The 24,522-nt window shown below is 47.6% G+C and overlaps 2 protein-coding genes across 2 annotated transcripts in view; one reads left to right on the top strand and one right to left on the bottom strand.

The window, feature by feature from the left end:
* KIAA1549 (KIAA1549 ortholog) overlaps nt 1–8,756 on the top strand; it is an 89,406-nt gene extending 80,650 nt beyond the window's left edge. Inside the window, exons 17-20 of the mRNA XM_063929249.1 lie at nt 491–543; nt 1,877–2,022; nt 2,247–2,410; nt 2,605–8,756. Coding sequence (XP_063785319.1) covers nt 491–543; nt 1,877–2,022; nt 2,247–2,410; nt 2,605–2,832 — 591 coding nt within the window. The 3' untranslated portion in view covers nt 2,833–8,756. The remainder of the gene's footprint in view (nt 1–490; nt 544–1,876; nt 2,023–2,246; nt 2,411–2,604) is intronic.
* A 325-nt stretch (nt 8,757–9,081) lies between these two features.
* TMEM213 (transmembrane protein 213) lies at nt 9,082–15,517 on the bottom strand. Its single transcript, XM_063929248.1, has 3 exons — nt 15,316–15,517; nt 13,085–13,123; nt 9,082–10,963 (listed from the first exon to the last, which is right to left on the bottom strand). Exons 1-3 carry the CDS (start codon nt 15,377–15,379, stop codon nt 10,791–10,793), a joined length of 276 nt encoding a protein of 91 aa, XP_063785318.1. The 5' UTR covers nt 15,380–15,517; the 3' UTR covers nt 9,082–10,790.
* Between the last annotated feature and the right edge of the window lie 9,005 nt (nt 15,518–24,522).

Raw genomic sequence — 24,522 nt, 5'->3', positions numbered from 1 at the left:
AGTGAGATTGTAGAATGTTCCACCCAGCAGTGAAGGGGTTGACACGGGGCATGTCGACTCCAGACCCATTTTACTATTATACACCCAATACTATTTATGGACACACGCAGGATACATTGTAGCCAATGAGTTTCTGTATTTAATAAAAGTAAATGTGATTCAGTCAGCAAGAAGTCTGCCAGGTCACAGTCTAATCTCTGATTTTCGGAAGAATGATATATGTGCTAATTTACTGCCAGCGTCTGCATAAGACTATACAAGTATCAGAGGTGACAGTGTCATGTTTAGTAGTGAATAGCTGGCGATAAAGAGAGATACAACACTACAATCTAGAGCAGACATAGGCAATATGTGGCGTTCCAGCCATTGTAGAACTACGATTACCAGCATGCCCTGCTAGCTAGCGGTTGGTAGAGCACGCTGGGTTTATGTCTGGCAATGAGGGCAATATCCCGCATATTAATGGTGCTCTGTTTTTCTTCCCTTTCAGAGATTTGTAGAATTTGGGGCGGTCCAGACCTCTGCTCCAAGTCTTCTGACAAGGTAACATCAGCGCTGGAGGAAATGAGAGCTTAGGACAGCAGGGGGCAGCACACAACTCTCTAATCATCCTTGTACTACTTTCTCCCTCACATAACTCAGTATCGCTCTTGTCTGACCATTGGTAATGGGAACATTCATGGGAGCTAAGGATTCTGGGTAGCGATACAATAAAATGAAATTTCCATGCTGGTATATTAGCCGTATAGATCTGCCTGTCTGTACGTATTCTGCAAGCAGGCCCTGACCTCTTATGTTATACGACCTGTGTTTTATGGGAAGGTGGCAGGAGTGTTAATGACAAAGGCCAGGTACAGACCCTGCGGAGACGGCCATCTTGTCAGATGTGTCAATACTTATGAGAATCGCGGCTGTCAGTCCACTCGGTGCCAGTGGCTGATGAATGAAGCGCCTCAGTGGTGCCTCTATTCTGCATTCTCTGTATTAGATATTCCCGCCACGGCTGCGTCTGCAATGCGTAGGTGACCGTTGCGTTTCGTGACACCTTTTGTAGGGTAACGCAGTTTGACTCAGTTTATTTTTCCTTTACATACAGAATTTTTGGAGGCGTTGCACAAAAACACGCTGCAACTTTCATTGTCCGTTGTAGAATAGAAGCAGAAGTGCGTGCATTTACCCAGAATGCAGCTGCCGCTGGCGGGCGGTGCCTGGAAATTTCCTGGAGGTGCCGCTTAGTGGTGGGGTTAATGAGCTGGCAAGGCCGTCATGGCACATTGAGTTCCGAGCTGTGCTCCAACACTGATTCTCAGCGGAGATTGATCAGGGCTGTGTCACATAACAGCATTTTACCTTCTCCGCCGTCCTGGTCCAGCTCTGCTCCTGCAGCCCACTCCTGCCTCCCACACCCCTGTGTATGTCTGCTACGTATGGTGCGTGTCCTGTGTAACCCTCAGGCATGAAATACGACTCTTTTATGTAGTACGTAACTGTATGTAAGTAACTCACATTCAGGGAAAACATGGATTATGTATATGTTACTTTGTCTATGTAGCCCGTGGGTTCCGGTGCTCCGGGACTTCAGTTACTGGACTAACTACAGAATATGCTAATGTGCAGATGCATGACCGTGATTGGCCCTTGGGTAGAGAAGTTGGCCATAGTAACCAATCAGCTTATAGCTACAATGTTCTAGCATGTACTAGATAAGGTAGAATCTGATTGGTCGTTTTGGGCGGTTCTGTTATTTGTGCTTGTCCTGTGGCCTCAGATCTGTGTTGATGGGTGAGATTAGTGATATTGTATTATACAGCCGTAGCATTGGGATAGTTAGGAATGTATGATTTAGCTCTCAGCGCCTCCTTCCATCCCTCCGCAGAAGCCCCGGGTTCGGCTCAGGGTTCCTGCCCCCGGCAGAGGCGCCACAGCCAGAGTCTCAGCAGGGAGATGCGCAGTACCCCTCCCGCACCTACCAGGAGGACATAGCGTCGGTATCCAGACCCCGGCCCCTGGGCAGCACTTCAGGTAGTGGTCTTTTTATATACATCTGTTGGAGATAAATAAGTGAAACCTGTATAAGTAAATTGCCCCTGTCGGTTACTTATCACCCTCTGATTCTGTCCGTCTGTCAGATCCCTGGTTTCCCGGTCACGGTTCTCTATCTGCCTCCTCCCTCTGTAGTTTCTGGTTTGTTGCGATGAAGTTTCGCAGTTCCATGTGGCTGACATGAAATCTATTTCTCCCAAAAGGCTCGGCCCAGATCCACCAGCTGACCCAGGTGGGCATTGCCAGCCGAATGGGCGCTCAGCCCACAGACCTGGCATCTAACAGGCCCGGGCAGCCGTCTGGAGGTCCTGGCTGGTCCTCGTACTATGACGAGGAGACTCCAAGAAATGTCCTGCACAGAGACGCGGTAAGTTATCCAGCTAATGGCGTATTTACAGACTGGATATATAATGGCCTCATACACCCCACTGTAATTCATGTCTGGTCTGGACCCCAAAGCCTCCTTACACCGCTATAAGAACGGCGTTCTAGAGGACGGCGCAGTCGTTATGTCACTTGGGCCCCCTAGATCTTTCATTAAAATCTGCCTTTTTTTTCCAGGGGATCCCACACGGGAACCAGGATTACGGAACCCCCCAGATGTTCTCGGTGAATAGAGGTCCTAATCGCCCGCCGACATCACACCTCCCACCTTCCATCTGTTACCCCTCCAGCTCTGCCGAGGACGTCCATCTGGGTCACTCCTCCGCCTCCCTCATCAAGGCCATCCGAGAAGAACTCCTGCGTCTCTCCCAGAAACAGGCGGTATCGAGCACCTACCACAGCTGATAGGGGCTCAGCTGGTGTAATGTCCGCTTCCTATGGAAGCCAGAGCTTCAGGCTGGAGGGCCTGAGGGGGGTAGCTGGCACTGTCAGAGAGGAGTGCGTGAAACGCGTGGCCCGGCATCTTTACAGCAGGATGGGTCAGCAGCACAGGCCGCCTCGGGTAGAGCGGTTATTAGGCCCGGGTAACAGGCATATTAATCCTGCCAGCACTGTTTATAGTTCCTCCAGTGCGTCAGACCTGCAGCAGATGGTTGTAGGCATTTAAGGGCCCAAGAGCTTACAATCGCATTGAGCCAAGAACACACATTGCCGGCGACAGTAAGCCTGATAGAGCAGACGTTAGCGTTTATCATACGGCGCCAGTGCGACTCTGCATAACGTGAATTACAAAGGGCTATATTTTCCAAATGATTGATGTCCAAGTATTACACGGGCAGAGCTGCACACGTGTTATTAGTATGTGCTTGTGGGCCGGACACTGCGCGAAACATGCTGATATAATTTATTGATGAGGGCAAAAAGCCTCGGGTGGGGGAGAGGTGGGGGGGGCAGATCTGCCCTTCAGGAACTCATGCAAGGGTAACACAATTTTTTATTTTTTTATTTGTCCACTCCCTTAGTTGCGACTCATTACCCCACAGCTAAACATATGGGGTGTTGTCAGAAGTAGATTGCCCTTTAGTAGATAGATAGGAGAGATCAGAGGGTCTGGGGAGTGTAGAATGTTTTACTTTGATCTGTAGGATAATTTGAAATAGTTTTATTATAATAAGTTACTCCCCCAACCAGCACGACGGCGCGGTTCCCCTTCCCAGGACCCACGCGTTTCTGCGGTCACAGGACCCATGCGTTTCTGCGGTCACAGGAGTTTTAAAGTTGTACAACAAACAGAGTATTCAGATACGGCTTCTCCGTGCGTCTTCTGCAGCAGTTTTACAGCCTGAGATCCCTGGAGCATCATGGGACTACGCAGGTTCATGGTTCCTGAATCCCCGGCGTGTGATTGGGCAGCTTTGCTAGCAGGGAGCAGGGGGCTTTTTATCTACTTAAATACAACATTTTTAAATACTAATAGGATCAGAAATCACTTGTAATATATTTTACTAAAATAATGTATAATCAGGTTATATTGTAGCTTTATAAACATGAAGTAGAGGGTGGGGTGGTACTCCCACATTACATCGCGTTTCGCCGGAGTAAAATCATCTTTGCAGGTATTAAAGTATTAAAGCAGGTATGAAGTAGTACTGTGTAAGAGAGAGTAATTAGTTGCGGGTGGTAGGGAGCCCCAGAAATGTGTTTTATAATGAGGGAGATTAAATGGTTTCCCAAGCATTAATTTGATGGTGACATTTGGAAACCGGATGTGATTTACCAGAAGGCACCGCAAGGTGTAACTGGAGAAGGGGGGGATAATGATGTGAAGAATCCGTCAGTTTTAGCTTGATGTTATCCGGCAGTGTCGGGGTTAAATGTCCTGCGCAGAGCAAGCTGATCGCCGGGTCACTTCCATGGCGCCGGCTGCGCATACGGAGTAACAAATGCGGTTGGACAGCGATAGTACGGTGTTCTTGTGCAGTGAAGGATTATGGGAAGAGTAGTAGATTGGATTGGAGGGTGGGACAAACAAATCTTATTGAGTTTTTTTGACTCTGACGAAAATAATAGATCAAGAGGGAGCTGTAGATGTAGCATATCTAGAGTTTAGTAAGGCATTTGACAGTGTCCCACATCGCAGACTGCTAAATAAACTTGAAAGTGTGGGGGTGGATTATAAAACAGTTAAATGGATAAGAACCTGGTTGCAGGACAGGAAACAGACAGTTGTAGTTAATGGAGTGCAATCTATGGAGGGAAATGTTACCAGTGGAGTACCCCAGGGATCTGTACTTGGTCCAGTTCTCTTTAATATCTTTGTTTGTGACATTGCAGATGGTATTGAAGGGAAGGTATGCCTTTTTGCAGATGATACAAAGATATGCAACAGGGTAGACACACCGGGAGGGGTAAAACAAATGATTGATGACCTAGGTAGGCTTGAAAAATGGTCAAGAACGTGGCAACTACAGTTTAATGCTAAAAAATGCTAAATCATGCACTTGGGTCTCACAAACCCAAAGACTACCCGGAAAGGCTAAAAGATCTTAACATGTATAGTTTGGAGGAGAGAAGGGAAAGGGGGGACATGATAGAGACTTTCAAATATACCAAGGGTCTTAACAAAGTTCAGGAGGGAAACATTCTTCAAAGGAAGAGAAGTATTAGAACTCGAGGACATACACTGAGACTGGAGGGGGGAGGTTCAGGGGAAATTTAAGGAAAAATTACTTTACAGAAAGGGTAGTGGGTAAGTGGAATAGCCTCCCATCAGAGGTGGTAGAGGCTAAGACTGTAGAGCAATTTAAACATGCTTGGGATAGACATAAGGATATCCTTACAAAGAATTAAGGTTCAAAAAGGGGCAGACTAGATGGGCCAAGTGGTGCTTATCTGCCGTCACATTCTATGTTTCTATGTTATTGTGAGGAAGGGTTAAGTATAGAACAGGTTCCAGTTGTATGAGGGAGTAATGCAGATTCTGCCGGCCTGGGAGCGACGTGTTTGTGGTTGTAAATGAGATGTTTAATTATAAAACAAGACAGAGCAGAGAGCGCAGCATTAAAAGCGTCTCCGTATTATTCAACACAATGCAAAATCCAGCTCCCAGCTGGTTACTGCCTGGGGGTGAGGAGGGTCAGAGGTCAGCAGTGAGGTATTACTAGGAAGTGCATTATCCTTCTGCTTTCCAAACCATTGCAGTCAATGGGGTAAATTTACTAAGGTGGGAGTTTTTTAGAACTGGTGATGTTGTCTATAGCAACCAATCAGATTCTATCTTTATCTTCTAGAAGCAGCTTGATAAATGTTACGTAGAATCTGATTGGTTGCTGTGGGCAACATCACTAGTTCTAAAAAAACTCCCACCTTAGTAAATTTACCCCAATGTGTCACTGTAGGTTTATATATCATTACATACAAGTTATTCTTGGGGTGACTCTTTGGGGCTTATTTACTAAATGGCAGCTTTATCAGCGTTCTTACCCGCAGATTGCACAACAGCGGCACTGTAACGCCAGGTGAGCATTGCACCTAAAAGTGTTGCTGTTATAAATTCTGTTGGGCAAATCGCAGATAATAAGCGGCTTTGGAAAGCCCCCGTTTAGTAAATTAACCCCTTTGAATCAATTCCAGCGGACTTGTAATGACATATGATGTCCCGATTATTATTATCATCTTTTATTTACATGGCGCCACAAGGGATCTGCAGCGCACAATTACAGAGTACATGAACAAATATACAAAACAAGAAAACAGTGATTTATAGAACAAGACAATATAGGACAAGTACAGGGTATATAGACATAGCTGCGTCAGCAGACGGCACTGAGATAAGTATCAGGGCGGCAGAAAACCGCGGGGTTGTTGTTGCAGGCAGTATGAAATAGAATATGGTTTAAGTAAGAGAAGGAAAAGCACATGAGGGAAGAGGGCCCTGATCGTGAGAGCTTACATTCTGAAGGGGAGGGGCAGACAGACAGGGGTGACACAGATGGGGTAGACGGTGAGCGTGGGACAGCGTGATCCTATCCTGCACTGAGGAGTCCTCACCAGGATGGAACAGGCTGTCAGTATAAAGACATCACTATGTTGGGGTGTAAGAGTCAGATGAGCAAAGTATGTGTGTGTGAGTATACCCCAGAGTCACTTCTAGGTGGTAAAATGGTTTAATGCCCAATTATTAAATGCCAACAAAATGCAGTTTTATTCCCAGTACTGGGTACTGGGAATAACTGGACCCAGGAAGGAGGGTCCAGTTATTCCCAGTACCCAGGAAGGAGGGTCCAGTTATTCCCAGTACCCAGGAAGGAGGGTCCAGTTATTCCCAGTACCCAGGAAGGAGGGTCCAGTTATTATCAGTACCCAGGAAGGAGGGTCCAGTTATTCCCAGTACCCAGGAAGGAGGGTCCAGTTATTCCCAGTACCCAGGAAGGAGGGTCCAGTTATTCCCAGTACCCAGGAAGGAGGGTCCAGTTATTCCCAGTACCCAGGAAGGAGGGTCCAGTTATTCCCAGTACCCAGGAAGGAGGGTCCAGTTATTCCCAGTACCCAGGAAGGAGGGTCCAGTTATTCCCAGTACCCAGGAAGGAGGGTCCAGTTATTCCCAGTACCCAGGAAGGAGGGTCCAGTTATTCCCAGTACCCAGGAAGGGAGGGTCCAGTTATTCCCAATACCCAGGAAGGAGGGTCCACTTATTCCCAGTACCTAGGAAGGAGGGTCCAGTTATTCCCAGTACCCAGGAAGGAGGGTCCAGTTATTCCCAGTACCCAGGAAGGGAGGGTCCAGTTATTATCAGTACCCAGGAAGGAGGGTCCAGTTATTCTCAGTACCCAGGAAGGGAGGGTCCAGTTATTCCCAGTACCCAGGAAGGGGAGGGTCCAGTTATTCCCAGTACCCAGGAAGGGGGGGGTCCAGTTATTCCCAGTACCCAGGAAGGGAGGGTCCAGTTATTCCCAGTACCCAGGAAGGAGGGTCCAGTTTTATTCCCAGGAAGGAGGGTCCAGTTTTATTCACAGGACCCAGGAAGGAGGGTCCAGTTATTCCCAGTAGCCAGGAAGGAGGGTCCAGTTATTCCCAGTACCCAGGAAGGAGGGTCCAGTTATTCCCAGTACCCAGGAAGGAGGGTCCACTTATTCCCAGTACCCAGGAAGGAGGGTCCAGTTATTCCCAGTACCCAGGAAGGAGGGTCCAGTTATTCCCAGTACCCAGGAAGGAGGGTCCAGTTATTCCCAGTACCCAGAAAGGAGGGTCCAGTTATTCCCAGTACCCAGGAAGGAGGATCCAGTTATTCCCAGCACCCAGGAAGGAGTGTCCACTTATTCCCAGTACCCAGGAAGGAGGGTCCAGTTATTCCCAGTACCCAGGAAGGAGGGTCCACTTATTCCCAGTACCCAGGAAGGAGGGTCCAGTTATTCCCAGTACCCAGGAAGGAGGGTCCTTATTTCATTAACAGGGTTACAAAATAGATTGGAACTCCAAATACTGTAGGTTTTTAAGGAGACTGAGAAGAATTCTTGGAACCAGGACGGCTCCTGGGGCCTGATCAGAGCGGGGCATAGCTGCATTCGCTACTGAGTTTTTGCACGTAGTGGATCTGCAAATATATGCTGCGCTGCTTGTGTACAAAGTCGCACCATCAGTCTCACCATTGAGCAGTGTGTATGAATTTGCAGTGGCAGCTCTGACACGGTCATGACGTGCCTGCGTTTCTGTAGCCATCCTCCATTACCTCCCACAAACATTCACTACCTGTCACTCACGCTGCAGATAACGCCTGCCATTTTGGTCGTTGCGGTTGTCGACACAGTACATACCGCTGCTTTATCTGAAAACGCCTGATGTTGCTGACCCAGCCAGCCAGCGAACGGGAGGGTTAATTTAAGGTGCTAGTTGTACACAGCAATATGCAATCTGCTCGGTGCGCTGAGCCGCCGCGACTGTTCTTTATTTGGATGTTGACACTTTGTCGGCTTCTGTTAAATCCGTTATCTGTGCCCCAAACAAACTGATATCCCGCCGCTGTGTCGCCACCAACCAATCGACACTTAGCCGGAGAACTGTGGGAATATCCGTACGAGGAAATGGCAACTTCAGAGGAAAAAGTTTGTGCGTAATGGAACAGAACTTTTTGTAAAAACAAAAAAACCCTCCCAGCACCATTTGTGGTCTTTCCCCATTTTCCAAAAGTCCTTTATGGTACGAAGTGCTGGTCTCGCGGGCTGTGAAGGGGTTAAACCCTGGAATGCGTTGTGACCGGGCCTACGGGGTGTATGTGTGTTGTTATTGGCCCGACAGGTCTATAGATCCATAAACACCACTTTCTATGTAAACGTTCTTTGTCATTTTTTTGTGTTTGGTTTTGTTGGGGGGTGGAGGGGGTAGGGCTGGCGGGACCAGTCCGAGGGGAGTAAATTTGCTGTGATCTCAGTTTTTCGAGATGTTTGTGTGTTTTTCTTAATTTTCCAATGTTAAGATGTTTTTCTGTTTTGTTTTTTTATTATGTGCACGTGTGGGGGAAGGGGGGGTGGGGGGTCGGTTAGCCGGGGGTCCCTCAGCTGGTAATTGGTGATCGTGTCACTCAGTGACTGGTGCATGTTATAATGGAGCAAAATAATAAAAAGAAATCTGGAAAAAAAAAATATTTTCACCAAATGATCCAATAATTTCAGATTTTATTTCCATTTAGCGTCATGAAAGCCGTGCTTAATATTGTTACCGAAATACTGTCAGCGTTTGATACAAATAACGTACAGGGGTTCAAGGTCTATCCCTTTTAAAAGTGCCATCTGCAGACGCAGCGGAGGCCGCCATTTTGGGGGCGGATATTACATTCAGCCTAACCATTCGGTAGGAGCTGTGACATCACCGCTGATTAATTGATGGCGCGCGTCTTATGTTTGCCCGGCTCATCCAGAGGCTTCTATGGAATGTGTCCTGTTACTGTTATTCACGTCTGTTGATTTAAATTAAATTCAAACTGGGAGAGAGATAAAGTATCAGCCAATCAGCTCCTAACTACCACGTTACAGGCTGCGTTTGAAAAATGACACTTAGGAGCTGATTGGCTGATACTTTATCTCCGTCCACTTTGGGGTATATTCAATTAGGGTCGAAAGCTGCCGTCTGTCGAAAAGACGTCAGTTTTCGACTTTTTAAGGTCGAATCGTTATTCAACCTATTCAGTCCCCGCTATTTTTATTCGACAAGTTGGGGAATTCGACTTGTCGAATAGTACGTGAATCGGCGGTATAGCTGCCGATTCATGTACTTTTGAGGGAAACGGGGCCAAATTCGACAGGATTTGGCCCCGTTTCCGACCATCTCAGTCCGACATAAAAAAATGTCGGACTGAGATGAGGGACCCGAGAGGAGGAGAGTGGGGAGAGCCGCGGGGAGACGGGGGACAGCCGCGGGTAGACGGGGGAGAGCAGCGCTACAGCACAGCGCTGTAGGAGGATGTGTCACAGCTGCGCAGCTCACGGCAGCGTCCAACCCGGCTCCAGCAAGTGAGGTCACGCTTGCTGGAGCCGGGTGGACACTGCCGTGAGGTCTGGCGGCTGTGAGACATCCTTCTGCAGAGCTAAGGTAGCACTGCTCTCCTCCGTCTGCCCGCTGGTCTCCCCCCTCTCCTCCGCTTACAGGTCTCATCTCAATTCGACTTTTTTTAAAGTCGAATTGAGATGGGATTGAATAGGGGTTGTCGGATCCATGCCGACAAATGCATGTCGGAATGGATCCGACCCTAATTGAATATACCGCTTTATCTCCATCCAAGGCTTAGTAAATAGATACCTTGAAGCAACACACCATGTGAATACAATAAATATATATATGTACTGGTTCCCCCCATCGCCCCACAGATTATTGAGTCAGCAATTATCCGGTAGCCTCATTAAATCATTGTGCATTAGTAAATATGAGCCTGGAACCGTTCCCGCCCTGCACTGACGCACATTAATACGCGATGACAGACATTAATGCGATGTATTTTGTGTTCAGGCTGATGCAGGGCGCACGGTGTCAGGAAAGTCTCTGAGTACACACTGGGAATAACAATGTTAAATGGGACATGAAACATAGGGAGAGATGTATCAAGCGTTGGAGAGAGATAAAGTGCAGCGGTTGCAGAAAACAATCCGCTTCTGTCATTTCAAAGACCGCTCTAGATACATGACAGTTATAAGATGACTGCTTGCTTTGGGCAACTTCTCCACTTCATCACTCTCCAAGGCTTGATACATCTCCCCCCAATGACACCAGCAGGAAAGTTGGAGTTTATGTCGTTCCTCAGGACTCTCTCTGGGATGGATCCTGCTGCGTTTCGCCTCTTCCTGGATGTTCCTCCTTCGTTAGGGTTCCCCCAGTTATGCATGGAGGTATTTGGGCTCATTTGGGTGCAAGTTCATAACTTTACAGACACAGAAGAGGATGATGGTGAAGAACCACAAACCCCAGCCCACAGCGGCCGCGATCCAGCCGTAGCTGTCCATTCCCGGCGTACAGCAGCTGCTGGCCAAGTCGCAGATGCTGCTGTCTTCTGTAGGGGGGCAAACACAAAAACGGGACATGTATTTATATAGCGCCAGCATGTGCCGTGGTGCTTTACAGACAAACAAAGCTGGTTACTAAGTGACAGACAGGCTTACAATCTGTATGATGCTAGGGGTTTAATACACGAGGACAATGGCAGCATACTGTATTGGTGCAGCAAGATTGCACAGGTTAAAAGGTGCGTGGTGATATGGTCCAGTCACACAGCAATGGCACTCCGGGGTCAGAGGGCGTACAGGAAGACACACATGTACCGTATTAATGGGGTAGAATATCTTTGGTTAGGTAAGCAGTGGACACCTTTATTGGCACAAGTGGGCCTGGATGTCTGCAAAGGTGCATGACCTGACGCAGCAAGATGGCGGCATTGGGGGAGGAGCATAAAATTGCCCAGCCGTTCGGTGCAGACAGTATGTGGAATGAATTGGTTCCCAGCAAGTGGGTACAGCGTGCCGCCTCGTTTTCTGGACTGGGACACAAATGACACAACACTGGCAGAGATTTGGTCTCATCCCACAATTTTATTGGGACCCAGATAGAAAATAAAAATAAATGAGCAGTATTTTAGGTGACAAACTGGAATGTCTATTTTATTGAGAATGAGGAGGTCGGAGGTTGGATTGTGATGTGACGTTTCACAGTGCGATCTGCACGCCAAGGTGCACTTATAGTAGGGATGGCCATCGTGGTCTGTCCATTGATGGTTGCCATCAATGACACTATCGCTGATGACCATCAATGGTACATAAACCATCTATGGCAAACCATCGATGGTTAGCACCACTCGATGGCCACCAGTGAAATGAGCTGGCTGGGCCGCGGACCAATCAAAAAATGGGGGCGGAGCTATGCTCCGTGTCCCGACACATTGCATAATATAATTATTTTTGTTTATGCTGTGCCATTGATGGAGGGAAACATCTGGTTCTCTCCTATCGATGGCAAAAGCATTCGACATCGGCCACAAACCATCGATGATGAGGAATCATCGATGGTCAATGGCCATCCCTAACTTATAGTTTGCAGAGTAGGCCCGCTGTGCATTAGGCCATGATGTGCTCTGTGCAAACCAACTGAGGCGCAGCTGGAGAAATATGCGTTTTGAGCGACGCATTTCACCCACTTTGCGCACGATTTCCTGGCTTTGGAAACCCAGAGTGAAAGTCACCACCCCTCAGTAAATTTACTGACAATCCGTACGTTATTTCCCCTACAATAAGAGATAATGAATCTACTCTGTCCTGGTGCTGCTGAGCGGCGCCTCCCTGAGGGTTCCGGTTCCGCACAGATGTCTGGGCCCCGGTTTGGCTTTTTACGTTACAGCTTCCACTTTGGCCATCATCAAATGGTTATAAAATAATTCCACTGTCCTATGGAGCCAGTATTCTACTGATAAGGAATGTTCTACAATGACCATATATTGGGGGAGATTTATCATATCTTGGAGAAAGATAAAGTACCGACCAATCAGAGTCTGACATATTTCTAGCACAGCCTGTAATATGACAGAAGCTGATTGGTTGGTACTTTATCTCTCTCCATTTTGTCTCCAAGATTTGTTAAATCTCCCCCATTGTCTTATACATAAAGTATAATTAAATGCAAATCTCCATATACATGCAGTGGCGAATTTCCTGTTAGTCACGTGAGGCACATGCCTAGGGGATGCACCTGTTTGGGGGAGGCACTTTGATGCTTGTGTTGGTACTGTTAGACTGAAATGTACCAGTAACTGCAGAGTATCTCCACTGCACTGTACCATATGCTGTCTTGAAAAGAGTGTAAGCGGGTAGGACCTGCACACACTGTCCCTGTAGCTGTCCCACTTAGTAAATATGTATACACAATTAAAATGTCATCGTGGCTTTTTCTTTATTATTCCATTAAACTGGCTATCAGCAAATGAGGGCTTATAACCAATCAATAACAATAATACAATTAGGAGGGGGTTTACCGTTGTGCCTAGAGACGCCTTCACCCCTGACTCCGCCCCCTGTATACGTGGTACAATCTTGTCCCCGCTCCGTGAGACCCTGATGAGGGACTGACCGGGGGGGAGGGGGGCTCTGACCTAGCACAGACCGGGATACAGATATTGGGAACTTACCTGGACATTGCAGTACACTCGCCACTGTATTGTTGGAATCTGAAACGAGTAAAGAAGGTTCATTAATTGGAGATATGGCCGGTTCTGCGCACACGTCACTGGTGTGATGGGGGCACATGGTGAGGACAATACCCCAGAAATTAGATTTTATTTTGAACAATTATATATTCAAATGACCTTATGTGTGTACAGTATTCTGGGGGTGTTTCTGAGTTTGCGGGGGGTCAGCAATGTGACAGGTTTAATACCTGTGATAATGTTAGGACCGGTTTATCATTCATTTCCTATTGTACAATGCCTGTGACAATGTCTCGGCTTAAGGGTGTAACATCTGTAATAATGAATCCGTATAATACGTCTTATAATCTACAGGATAATACCTCTTATAATGTACAGGATAATACCTCTTATAATGTATCGGCTTATAGGTGTATCATTCATCTGTAATAATGTATCAGTATAATACCTCTTATAATGTACAGTATAATACCTCTTATAATGTACAGGATAATACCTCTTATAATGTACAGTATAATACCTCTTATAATCTACAGGATAATACCTCTTATAATGTACAGGATAATACCTCTTATAATGTACAGTATAATACCTCTTATAATGTATCGGCTTATAGGTGTATCATTCATCTGTAATAATGTATCAGTATAATACCTCTTATAATGTACAGTATAATACCTCTTATAATGTATCGGCTTATGGGTGTATCATTCATCTGTAATAATGTATCAGTATAATACCTCTTATAATGTACAGTATAATACTGCTTATAATGTACAGCAGGCCTGGCCAACCTGTGGCTCTCCAGCTGTTGTAAAACTACAAGGCCCATCATGCCTTGCCACTGTTTTGCTATTAGGGAATGCTAAAACTGTGGCAGGGCATGCTGGGATGTGTAGTTTCATAACATCTGGAGAGCCACAGGTTGGCCAGGCCTGATGTACAGTATAATACCTCTTATAATGTATCGGCTTAAGGGTGTAACATCTGTAATAATGTATCAGTATAATACCTCTTATAATGTACAGTATAATACCTCTTATAATGTATCGGCTTAAGGGTGTAACATCTGTAATAATGTATCAGTATAATACCTCTTATAATGTACAGGATAATACCTCTTATAATGTATCGGCTTAAGGGTGTAACATCTGTAATAATGTATCAGTATAATACCTCTTATAATGTACAGGATAATACCTCTGATAATGTATCGGCTTATGGGTGTAACATTCATCTGTAAATAATGTATCAGTATAATACCTCTTATAATGTGACAGTATAATACCTCTTATAATGTATCCGATTATTAGTGTAACACCTGTAATAATGTGTCAGTAACAATGTATCTGTATACTACATGTAAGAATGTATCAGCACTTGGTTACCTGTAATAACATATCAGTATAACGGTTCAGAGCATAGGACCCCCTGGGTTAGTATAATTTAGCTGCTTCAGAATATCATGAAACTTGTTCAGAACTTTAAATCGTGTACCCGCGCCATGCCTCAGGCAGAGTTACTATTCCCAACAGATGTCTACGTGGCTAGTGTTCTGAGTTTGCTAGCCTAGGGGGCCCAGTATAACACCTATAATAACAAACCCGTATAACACCTGTAATAACATATGAGTAATAACACCTGTAATAACATATGAGTAATAACACCTGTAATAACATATCAGTAATAACACCTGTAATAACATATGAGTAATAACACCTGTAATAACATATCAGTAATAACACCTGTAATAACATATCAGTAATAACACCTGTAATAACATATCAGTAATAACATATCAGTAATAACACCTGTAATAACATATCAGTAATAACATCAGTATAACACCTATAATAACAAACCCGTATAACACCTGTAATAACATATCAGTAATAACACTTGTAATAACATATCAGTATAACAACACCTATAATAACAAACCAGTATACCACCTATAATAACATCAGTATAACACCTATAATAACATCAGTATAACACCTATAATAACAAACCATTATAACACCTGTACTTTGTTATCTATAGGTTACCTGTAATAACACATCGGTATAACACCTGTAATAACACATCGGTATAACACCTGTAATAACACATCGGTATAACACCTGTAATAACACATCAGTATAACACCTGTAATAACACACCGGTATAACACCTGTAATAAAGCATGAGCGCTGGATACAGCACACACTCACCTGATGTGATCTCCGGGATATAACAGAGGAGGAGCAGGAGGAAGACAGACAGAGAAGTCTTCATATTGGGGACAGTGCACAGTCCCTACACTGGATCTGATGTGACTGAGGAGAACAACCTGGATGATCAGCAGCAGAGGAGTGGGAGGAGCTACCTGATGGCAGAGCTCCGCCCCCACACTCACCTGTAGACAATCTGCAGCAGAGGACAGTCAGGTGTATTATGTTGGAATAATGGGGGTCATTCCGAATTGATCGTAGCTGTGCTAAATTGAGCACAGCTACGATCAGGCACTCAGACATGAGGGGGGACTGGGCTAGTCCGCCCCGCAGAAGTGCAAAAGCATCGCACAGCGGCGATGGTTTTGCATTTGAGGAGTAACTCCCGGCCAGCGCAGCTCCTGCAGCTGGCCGGGAGAACCTCTTTGCTGCCTGACGTCACGTAGCTGCCGCGGGCAGATGTGTGTTACTGAGTAATGGCGGGGTACAGAAATGTGTTACTGAGTAATGGGGTACAGACGTGTGTTAATGAGAAATGGCGAGGTACAGACGTGTGTTACTGAGTAATGGTGAGGTACAGACGTGTGTTACTGAGTAATGGTGAGGTACAGATGTGTGTTACTGAGTAATGGTGAGGTACAGACTAATGGTGAGGTACAGATGTGTGTTACTGAGTAATGGTGAGGTACAGACGTGTGTTACTGAGTAATGGCGGGGCACAAAGGTGTATTACTGAGAAATGGCGGGATGCAGACGTGTGTTACTGATAATGGGGTACAGATGTGTGTTACTGAGTAATGGGGTACAGACGTGTGTTACTGAGTAATGGTGGGGCACAAAGGTGTATTACTGAGAAATGGCGGGATGCAGACGTGTGTTACTGATAATGGGGTACAGACGTGTGTTACTGAGTAATGGGGTACAGACGTGTGTTACTGAGTAATGGCGAGGTACAGATGTGTGTTACTGAGTAATGGGGTACAGACGTGTTACTGAGTAATGGTGAGGTACAGTTGTGTGTTACTGAGTAATGGTGAGGTACAGACGTGTGTTACTGAGTAATGGCGGGGTACAGACGTGTGTTACTGAGTAATGGCGGGGTACAGACGTGTGTTACTGGGTAATGGCGGGGTACAGACGTGTGTTACTGAGTAATGGTGGGGTACAGACGTGTGTTACTGGGTAATGGCGGGGTACAGACGTGTGTTAGTGAGTAATGGCGAGGTACAGATGTGTGTTACTGAGTAATGGCGGGGTACAGACGTGTGTTACTGGGTAATGGCGGGGTACAGACGTGTGTTACTGATAATGGGGTACAGATGTGTGTTACTGAGTAATGGGGTACAGACGTGTGTTACTGAGTAATGGCGGGGTACAGATGTGTGTTAGTGAGTAATGGTGGGGTACAGATGTGTGTTACTGAGTAATGGGGTACAGACGCGTTTTACTGTGTAATGGGTTACAGACGTGTGTTACTGAGTAATGGCGGGGTACAGACGCATGTTGCTAAGTAATGGTGGGGTACAGATGTGTGTTTGTGAGTAATTGCGGGGTACAGATGTGTGTTAGTGAGTAATTGCGGGGTACAGATGTATGTTACTGGGTAATGGCGGGGTACAGATGTATGTTACTGAGTAATGGCGGGATACAGATGTGTGTTACTGAGTAATGTCGAGGTACAGATGTGTGTTACTGAGTAATGGCGGGGTACAGATGTGTGTTTGTGAGTAATGGCGGGGTACAGACGTGTGTTAATGAGAAATGGCGAGGTACAGACGTGTGTTACTGAGTAATGGTGAGGTACAGACGTGTGTTACTGAGTAATGGTGAGGTACAGACGTGTGTTACTGAGTAATGGTGAGGTACAGACGAGTGTTACTGAGTAATGGCGGGGCACAAAGGTGTATTACTGAGAAATGGCGGGATGCAGACGTGTGTTACTGATAATGGGGTACAGATGTGTGTTACTGAGTAATGGGGTACAGACGTGTGTTACTGAGTAATGGGGTACAGACGTGTGTTACTGAGTAATGGCGAGGTACAGATGTGTGTTACTGAGTAATGGGGTACAGACGTGTGTTACTGAGTAATGGTGAGGTACAGACGTGTGTTACTGAGTAATGGTGAGGTACAGACGTGTGTTACTGAGTAATGGCGAGGTACAGATGTGTGTTACTGAGTAATGGGGTACAGACGTGTGTTACTGAGTAATGGTGAGGTACAGACGTGTGTTACTGAGTAATGGTGAGGTACAGACGTGTGTTACTGAGTAATGGCGAGGTACAGATGTGTGTTACTGAGTAATGGGGTACAGACGTGTTACTGAGTAATGGCGAGGTACAGATGTGTGTTACTGAGTAATGGGGTACAGACGTGTGTTACTGAGTAATGGTGAGGTACAGACGTGTGTTACTGAGTAATGGTGAGGTACAGACGTGTGTTACTGAGTAATGGCGGGGTACAGACGTGTGTTACTGAGTAATGGCGGGGTACAGACGTGTGTTACTGGGTAATGGCGGGGTACAGACGTGTGTTAGTGAGTAATGGCGAGGTACAGATGTGTGTTACTGAGTAATGGCGGGGTACAGACGTGTGTTACTGGGTAATGGCGGGGTACAGATGTGTGTTACTGATAATGGGGTACAGATGTGTGTTACTGAGTAATGGGGTACAGACGTGTGTTACTGAGTAATTTCGGGGTACAGATGTGTGTTACTGAGTAATGGCGGGGTACAGATGTGTGTTACTGAGTAATGGGGTACAGACGCGTTTTACTGTGTAATGGCGGGTTACAGACGTGTGTTACTGAGTAATGGCGGGGTACAGACGCATGTTGCTAAGTAATGGTGGGGTACAGATGTGTGTTTGTGAGTAATTGCGGGGTACAGATGTGTGTTAGTGAGTAATTGCGGGGTACAGATGTATGTTACTGGGTAATGGCGGGGTACAGATGTATGTTACTGAGTAATGGCGGGATACAGATGTGTGTTACTGAGTAATGTTGAGGTACAGATGTGTGTTACTGAGTAATGGTGGGGTACAGATGTGTGTTACTGAGTAATGGCGGAGTACAGATGAGTGTTACTGAGTAATGGTGAGGTACAGATGTGTGTTACTGAGTAATGGCGGGGTACAGACGTGTGTTACTGTGTAATGGTGGGGTACAGACGCGTGCTACTGAGTAATGGCGGGGTACAGACGCGTGTTACTGAGTAATGGCGGGGGTACAGACGCGTGTTACTAAGTAATGGTGGGGTACAGATGTGTGTTACTGGGTAATGGCGGAGTACAGATGTATGCTACTGAGTAATGGCTGGGTACAGACGTGTGTTACTGAGTAATGGCGCGGTACAGACGTGTGTTACTGAGTAATGGGGTACAGACGTGTATTACTGAGTAATGGCGAGATACAGACAGATGTGTGTCACTGAGTAATGGTGGGGTACAGATGTGTGTTGCTGAGTAATGGCGGGGTACAGATGAGTGTTACTGAGTAATGGCGGGGTACAGACGTGTGTTACTGAGTAATGTCGAGGAACAGATGTGTGTTACTGAGTAATGGCGGGTTACAGATGTGTATTACTGAGTAATGGCGGGGTACAGACGTGTGCTACTGAGATAATGGTGAGGTACAGACTTGTATTACTGAGTAATGGTGAGGTACAGATGTGTGTTACTGAGTAATAACGAGGTACAGACATGTGTTACTGAGTAATGGTGGGGTACAGACGTGTGTTACTGAGTAATGGCGGGGTACAGACGTGTGTTACTGAGTAATGGCGGGTTACAGACGTGTGTTACTGAGTAATGGCGGGTACAGGCGCGTGTTACTGAGTAATGGCGGGGTACAGATGCGTATTACTGAGTAATGGCGGGGTACAGACGTGTGTTACTGAGTAATGGCGGGGTACAGACGTGTGCTAGTGAGTAATGACGGGGTACAGATGTGTGTTAGTGAGGAATGGCAGGTTAAAGAGGTGTGTAACTGAGTAATGGCAGTGTACAGATGTGTGTTACTGAGTAATGGCGGGGTACAGAGGTGTGTTACTGTGTAATGGCGGGGTACAGAGGTGTTACTGAGTAATGGGGTACAGCTATGTATTACTGAGTAATGGCGAGGTACAGATGTGTGTTACTGAGTAATGTCGGGGTACAGAGGTGTGTTGGTGAGTAATGGGGTACAGACGTGTGTTACTGAGTAATGGCGGGGTACAGATGTGTGTTACTGAGTAATGGCGGGGTACAGACGTGTGTTACTGAGTAATGGCGGGGTACAGATGTGTGTTACTAAGTAATGGGGTACAGATGTGTGTTACTGAGTAATGGCGTGCTACAGATTTGTGTTACTAAGTAATGGGGTACAGATGTGTGTTACTGAGTAATGGCGTGGTAGACATATTTGTTACTGGGTAATGGCGGGGTACAGACGTGTGTTACTGAGTAATGGCTGGGTACAGAGGTGTTAGTGAGTAATGGCTGGGTACAGAGGTGTTAGTGAGTAATGGCTGGGTACAGATGTGTGTTACTGGCGTGAATTAAATATTGTATGCCTGCATGAAACGGAATGCTAATGCGACTATGTACCTGTGTTCTATACATCCATGTGACCTGGGGGTCTGGGTGCTGGTGGTGACACCCCCGGTCCTCAGGGGTCCCTGCCTGTAATCTGTGCAGTCAGACAGACCTGGGGTCTGGGTGCTGGTGGTAAGACCCCGGTCCTCAGGGATCCCTGCCTGTAATCTGGGCAGTCAGACAGACCTGGGGTCTGGGTGCTGGTGGTGACACCCCGTCCTCAGGGGTCCCTGTCTGTAATCTGGGCAGTCAGACAGACCTGGGGGTCTGGGTGCTGGTGGTAATACCCCGTCCTCAGGGGTCCCTGCCTGTAATCTGGGCAGTCAGAGAGACCTGGTTGGATACAGGCACCAGTGATTGGGACAAACCAGTTCAGTGTTTGCTAAACACCCTGGAGGGCGTGCACGCCCCATGAAGGTGACCTGTTGTATAAACAACATGTAAATGATCTGCTGTGTTCGGTCTCCTCACCCCGATCTGATACATAATATTTTTCCGCTTCAGAGGTCACCCGGGGATATTAGGAGTGTAGCGTCCTGTGTGAGGATGTTCTGTCAGGTCCATGTATAGGAGACGGTGACACAAGTGACGAGACGACGCTCTCATCTCATACAATAACTATAGATTGTAAGCTCTGGAGAGCAGGCGCCTCCCACCTTCTGTCTCATCTCCCTGATTGTACTGCGCTGCGGAATATGGTGCCGCTGTGCGCGGTCAGCGCTTTATGTATGGGGTCACTCGGATACACGTCCTCTCACTTTGTCTATTCATGAAGCATTGAAAAGTGTGGAGATGTGAGCCAGTGGAGAAGTTGCCCATAGCAACCAATCAGCATTGAAGTAACATTTGTAATTTGCATACTATACAATTGTACGGAGCAGCTGATTGGTTGCTATGGGCAACTTCTCCACTGGATCACTTCTCCACACTTTTCACTGCTTCACTTAGGAGGCCATTTATCACTCTTTACATTTGCAATGTGATCTGGGTGCGATGTTTATGCCCGATGCGCATATATCGGCCAGATGTATGACCGAGCAACCACAGGGAGAGGGGTCCAGCTGACCACACATGCGCGGCGAGCGTGGAGGGTGCCGGGGAGCCCTCTCCTGGCTCAGACTGCCATCTGTAGCCCATAGGCAACAGGGGGCAGCCGCCATCTTCAGAGGGCAATCTCCGCGCTGTTGGTAAATCTGGCAGCATCTCATCCCCCATAGGCTGCCGACGGGAATGGAGGGATCGCAGCAGGTATCGGAGAAATCTGTCATACATTCCGGGAATGTTTCATATTTGCATTCCGGTGTTTTCAGGGATTGAGCCGCAAATATTGAATGCTGAATGGTCCCCATATACAGAGACTGGAAGCTGCTATATCTATACTGTATACTGTATCTTGTGTCACATTGTAACGTTAGGTGAGTACCGGCTTCCATAGAATAAACACACCGGCTATATACATAAGGCACAAGGATAGCGGACACCTTTATACGTGATCATATAAGCAGGTATATTATACACAGGGAAGTATCTGGTGGGGTGTGAGAAGGCATTTAGGATAGTAACACCATAGGGGTGACCTGATGGTAACGACGTGAGACCTGTGAGTGAAGTGACCTCTGTTGTTATATATATATAAGATTTGTGTATATCCTGTGTAGTGACTCAGGTATCAGTGGGATCCTATGTTGCTGAATGAAAGTTTATGTGTAAATATTCAGCGCAAGTGGCTGACTGTAAACAACACGTGATACTACGGTGACACAGTTGTGTTTGTGTGGTGTGTAGTCTGTTATACAGTGTATTTGCTGTCTATGGAGAACTGTCACTAAATGGCAGTGGCGTGCGGTGAGGTCAGAGGCTGGTAAGGCACTACAGCCATAATGTCCGCCGAATCCTGCCGATGACCCCTAGCCAATGCCCGCTACTGCCTCTGAGCTGATGCCACTGCCAATGGCTTACAAACTTGCCCACCATCAACTGACCCAGCCCTCCGCTACTAATTTGCATCTCAGTCCGATGCCGCCAATGCCCACTGCCTGCCTGCTCATCATACTTGTGATATATTGTACATTTTTATAGAAAAAAATAATAATGAGTGTTTGGGACTGGGAAGGGAGTGGGAGGAGGACACGAATGCAATTTTGTTGTCCAGGGCTTCCATTAACTTAATGGAGAAGGGTCTGAATGGGTTAAAAAAAAAATGCGTGGGGTCCCCCCTCCTAAGTATAACCAGCCTCGGGCTCTTTGAGCCAGTCCTGGCTGTTTAAATACTGGGGGGAAAATTGGACAGGGGTTCCCCGTATTTAGACAACCAGCACCGGGCTCTTAGACCGGTCCTGGTTCCAAAAATACGGGGGACAAAAGATGTAGGGGTCCCCCGTATTTTTAAAACCAACACCGGGCTCCACTAGCCAGGGACATAATGCCACAGCCGGGGGACACATTTATGTAGGTCCCTGCGGCCGTGGCATTACCCCACCAACTAGTCACCCCTGGCCGGGGTTCCCTGGGGGAGTGGGGACCCCTTAAATCAAGGGGACCCCCCCTCCAGACACCCAAGGGGCCAGTGGTGAAGCCCGAGGCTGTCTCCAGCACCCCTGGGCGGTGGGTGCCAGGCTGATAGCCATAAGTGTGTAAAAAAAAAAGAATATTGTTTTTTGTTGTGGAACTACAAGGCCCAGCAGGCCTCCCCCGCTTGCTGGTACTTGGAGAACCTCAAGTACCAGCATACGGGGAAATAACGGGCCCGCTGGCACCTGTAGTTCTACAAAAAAAATACCCAAATAAAAACACAACACACACACACCGTGAAAGTAAAAATTTATTAAAACACACTTACACACTCGCACATACTTACCTACATCCCACGCTGGTCACGTCCACTTGTCCATGTAGAATCCAATAGGTGGTTCCTGTAAAAATGAGAGAGAGATTACTTACCGTCAGCCCACGCCGGTCACGTCCACTTGTCCAGTAGAATCCAATAGGGCCGGTATCTGTAAAAATGAAAATTATACTTACAAACAAAGTAATCCACAGGAGGAGAGAGAGAGAGAAATTGAATATTATACACTCACTGACGCGGAAAGACGTTAGCACAGACAGGGGAGAGTGCTGCTGCTGGCTGGGAGGATGAAGCAGGTGCCCCCAAAAGTTATGAGCCCATTAGCAGTGCCCCCAGTAGTTGTGACCCCTGTAGCTGTGCCCCCAGTCGTTGGGCCCCCAGGTGCTGTGCCCCCTCGCTGTGCCCCCAGTAGTTGACCCCTGTAGTTGTGCCCCCTGTAGCTTTGCCCCCTGTAGCAGTGCCCCGAGTAGTTGTGACCCCTGTAGTTGTGCCTCCAGTTGCTGTGCCCCCAGTAGTTGTGCCTCCAGTTGCTGTGCCCCTTGTAGCTGTGCCCCCAGTAGTTGTGACCCCTGTAGTTGTGACCCCAGTTGCTGTGCCCCCTCGCTGTGCCCCCAGTAGTTGACCCCTGTAGCTGTGCCCCCTGTAGCTTTCCCCCCACTAGCAGTGCCCATTGTAGCAGTGCCCCCAGTTGCTGTGTCCCTTGTAGCAGTGCCCCCTGTAGCTGTGCCTCTTGTAGCAGTGCCCCTTGTAGCTGTGCCCCCTGTAGCTGTGCCCCTGTAGCTGTGCCCCTGTAGCTGTGTAGCTGTGCCCCTTGTAGCTGTGTAGCTGTGCCCCTTGTAGCAGTGCCCCCTGTAGCTGTGCCCCTTGTAACAGTGCCCCCTGTAGCAGTGCCTCCAGTTGCTGTGCCCCCTGTAGCTGTGCCCCGGTAGCAGTGCCCCCAGTTGCTGTGCCCCCTGTAGCAGCGCCCCTAGTTGCTGTGCCCCTTGTAGCTGTGCCCCCTGTAGCAGTGCCCCCAGGTGCTGTGCCCCCTCGTTGTGCCCCCAGTAGTTGACCCCTGTAGTTGTGCCCCCAGTTGCTTTGCCCCCAGTAGCTGTGCCCCCTGTAGCTTTGCTCCCTGTTGCAGTGCCCCGAGTAGTTGTGCCTCCAGTTGCTGTGCCCACAGTAGTTGTGACCCCTGTAGTTGTGACCCCAGTTGCTGTGCCCCCTCGCTGTGTCCCCAGTAGTTGACCCCTGTAGCTGTGCCCCCAGTTGCTGTGCCCCCTGTAGCTTTACCCCCAGTAATTGTGCCCCTTGTAGCTGTGCCCCCTGTAGCTTTGCCCCCTGTAGCAGTGCCCGAGTAGTTGTGCCTCCAGTTGCTGTGCCCCTTGTAGCTGTGCCCCCCAGTAGTTGTAACCCCTGTAGTTGTGACCCCAGTTGCTGTGCCCCCTCGCTGTGCCCCCAGTAGTTAACCCCTGTAGCTGTGCCCCCTGTAGCTTTCCCCCAGTAGCTGTGCCCCCAGTTGCTGTGTCCCTTGTAGCAGTGCCCCTAGTTGCTGTGCCTCCAATTGCTGTGCCCCTAGTTGCTGTGCCCCCTGTAGCTGTGCCCCTTGTAGCAGTGCCCCTTGTAGCAGTGCCCCCTGTAGCTGTGCCTCTTGTAGCAGTGACCCCTGTAGCTGTGCCCCCTGTAGCAGTGCCCCCAGTTGCTGTGCCCCCTGTAGCTGTGCCCCGGTAGCAGTGCCCCCAGTTGCTGTGCCCCCTGTAGCAGCGCCCCTAGTTGCTGTGCCCCCTGTAGTAGTGCCCCCAGTCGTTGTG

The sequence above is a fragment of the Pseudophryne corroboree genome, chromosome 6 (assembly GCF_028390025.1).
Source record: "Pseudophryne corroboree isolate aPseCor3 chromosome 6, aPseCor3.hap2, whole genome shotgun sequence".
NCBI lineage: Eukaryota > Metazoa > Chordata > Amphibia > Anura > Myobatrachidae > Pseudophryne > Pseudophryne corroboree.
The sequence above is the reverse complement of the archived record's forward strand: the minus strand, read 5'-3'. Positions and strand labels throughout refer to the sequence as shown.

Coding starts and splice junctions, on each gene's coding strand:
- TMEM213 (XM_063929248.1), bottom strand. CDS start 15,379: ATGAAGACTTCTCTGTCTGTCTTCCTCCTGCTCCTCCTCTGTTATATC. Junction 13,124..15,315: donor TATCCCGGAGATCACATCAG/GTGAGTGTGTGC, acceptor TACTCGTTTCAG/ATTCCAACAATACAGTGGCG. Junction 10,964..13,084: donor GAGTGTACTGCAATGTCCAG/GTAAGTTCCCAA, acceptor GCCCCCCTACAG/AAGACAGCAGCATCTGCGAC.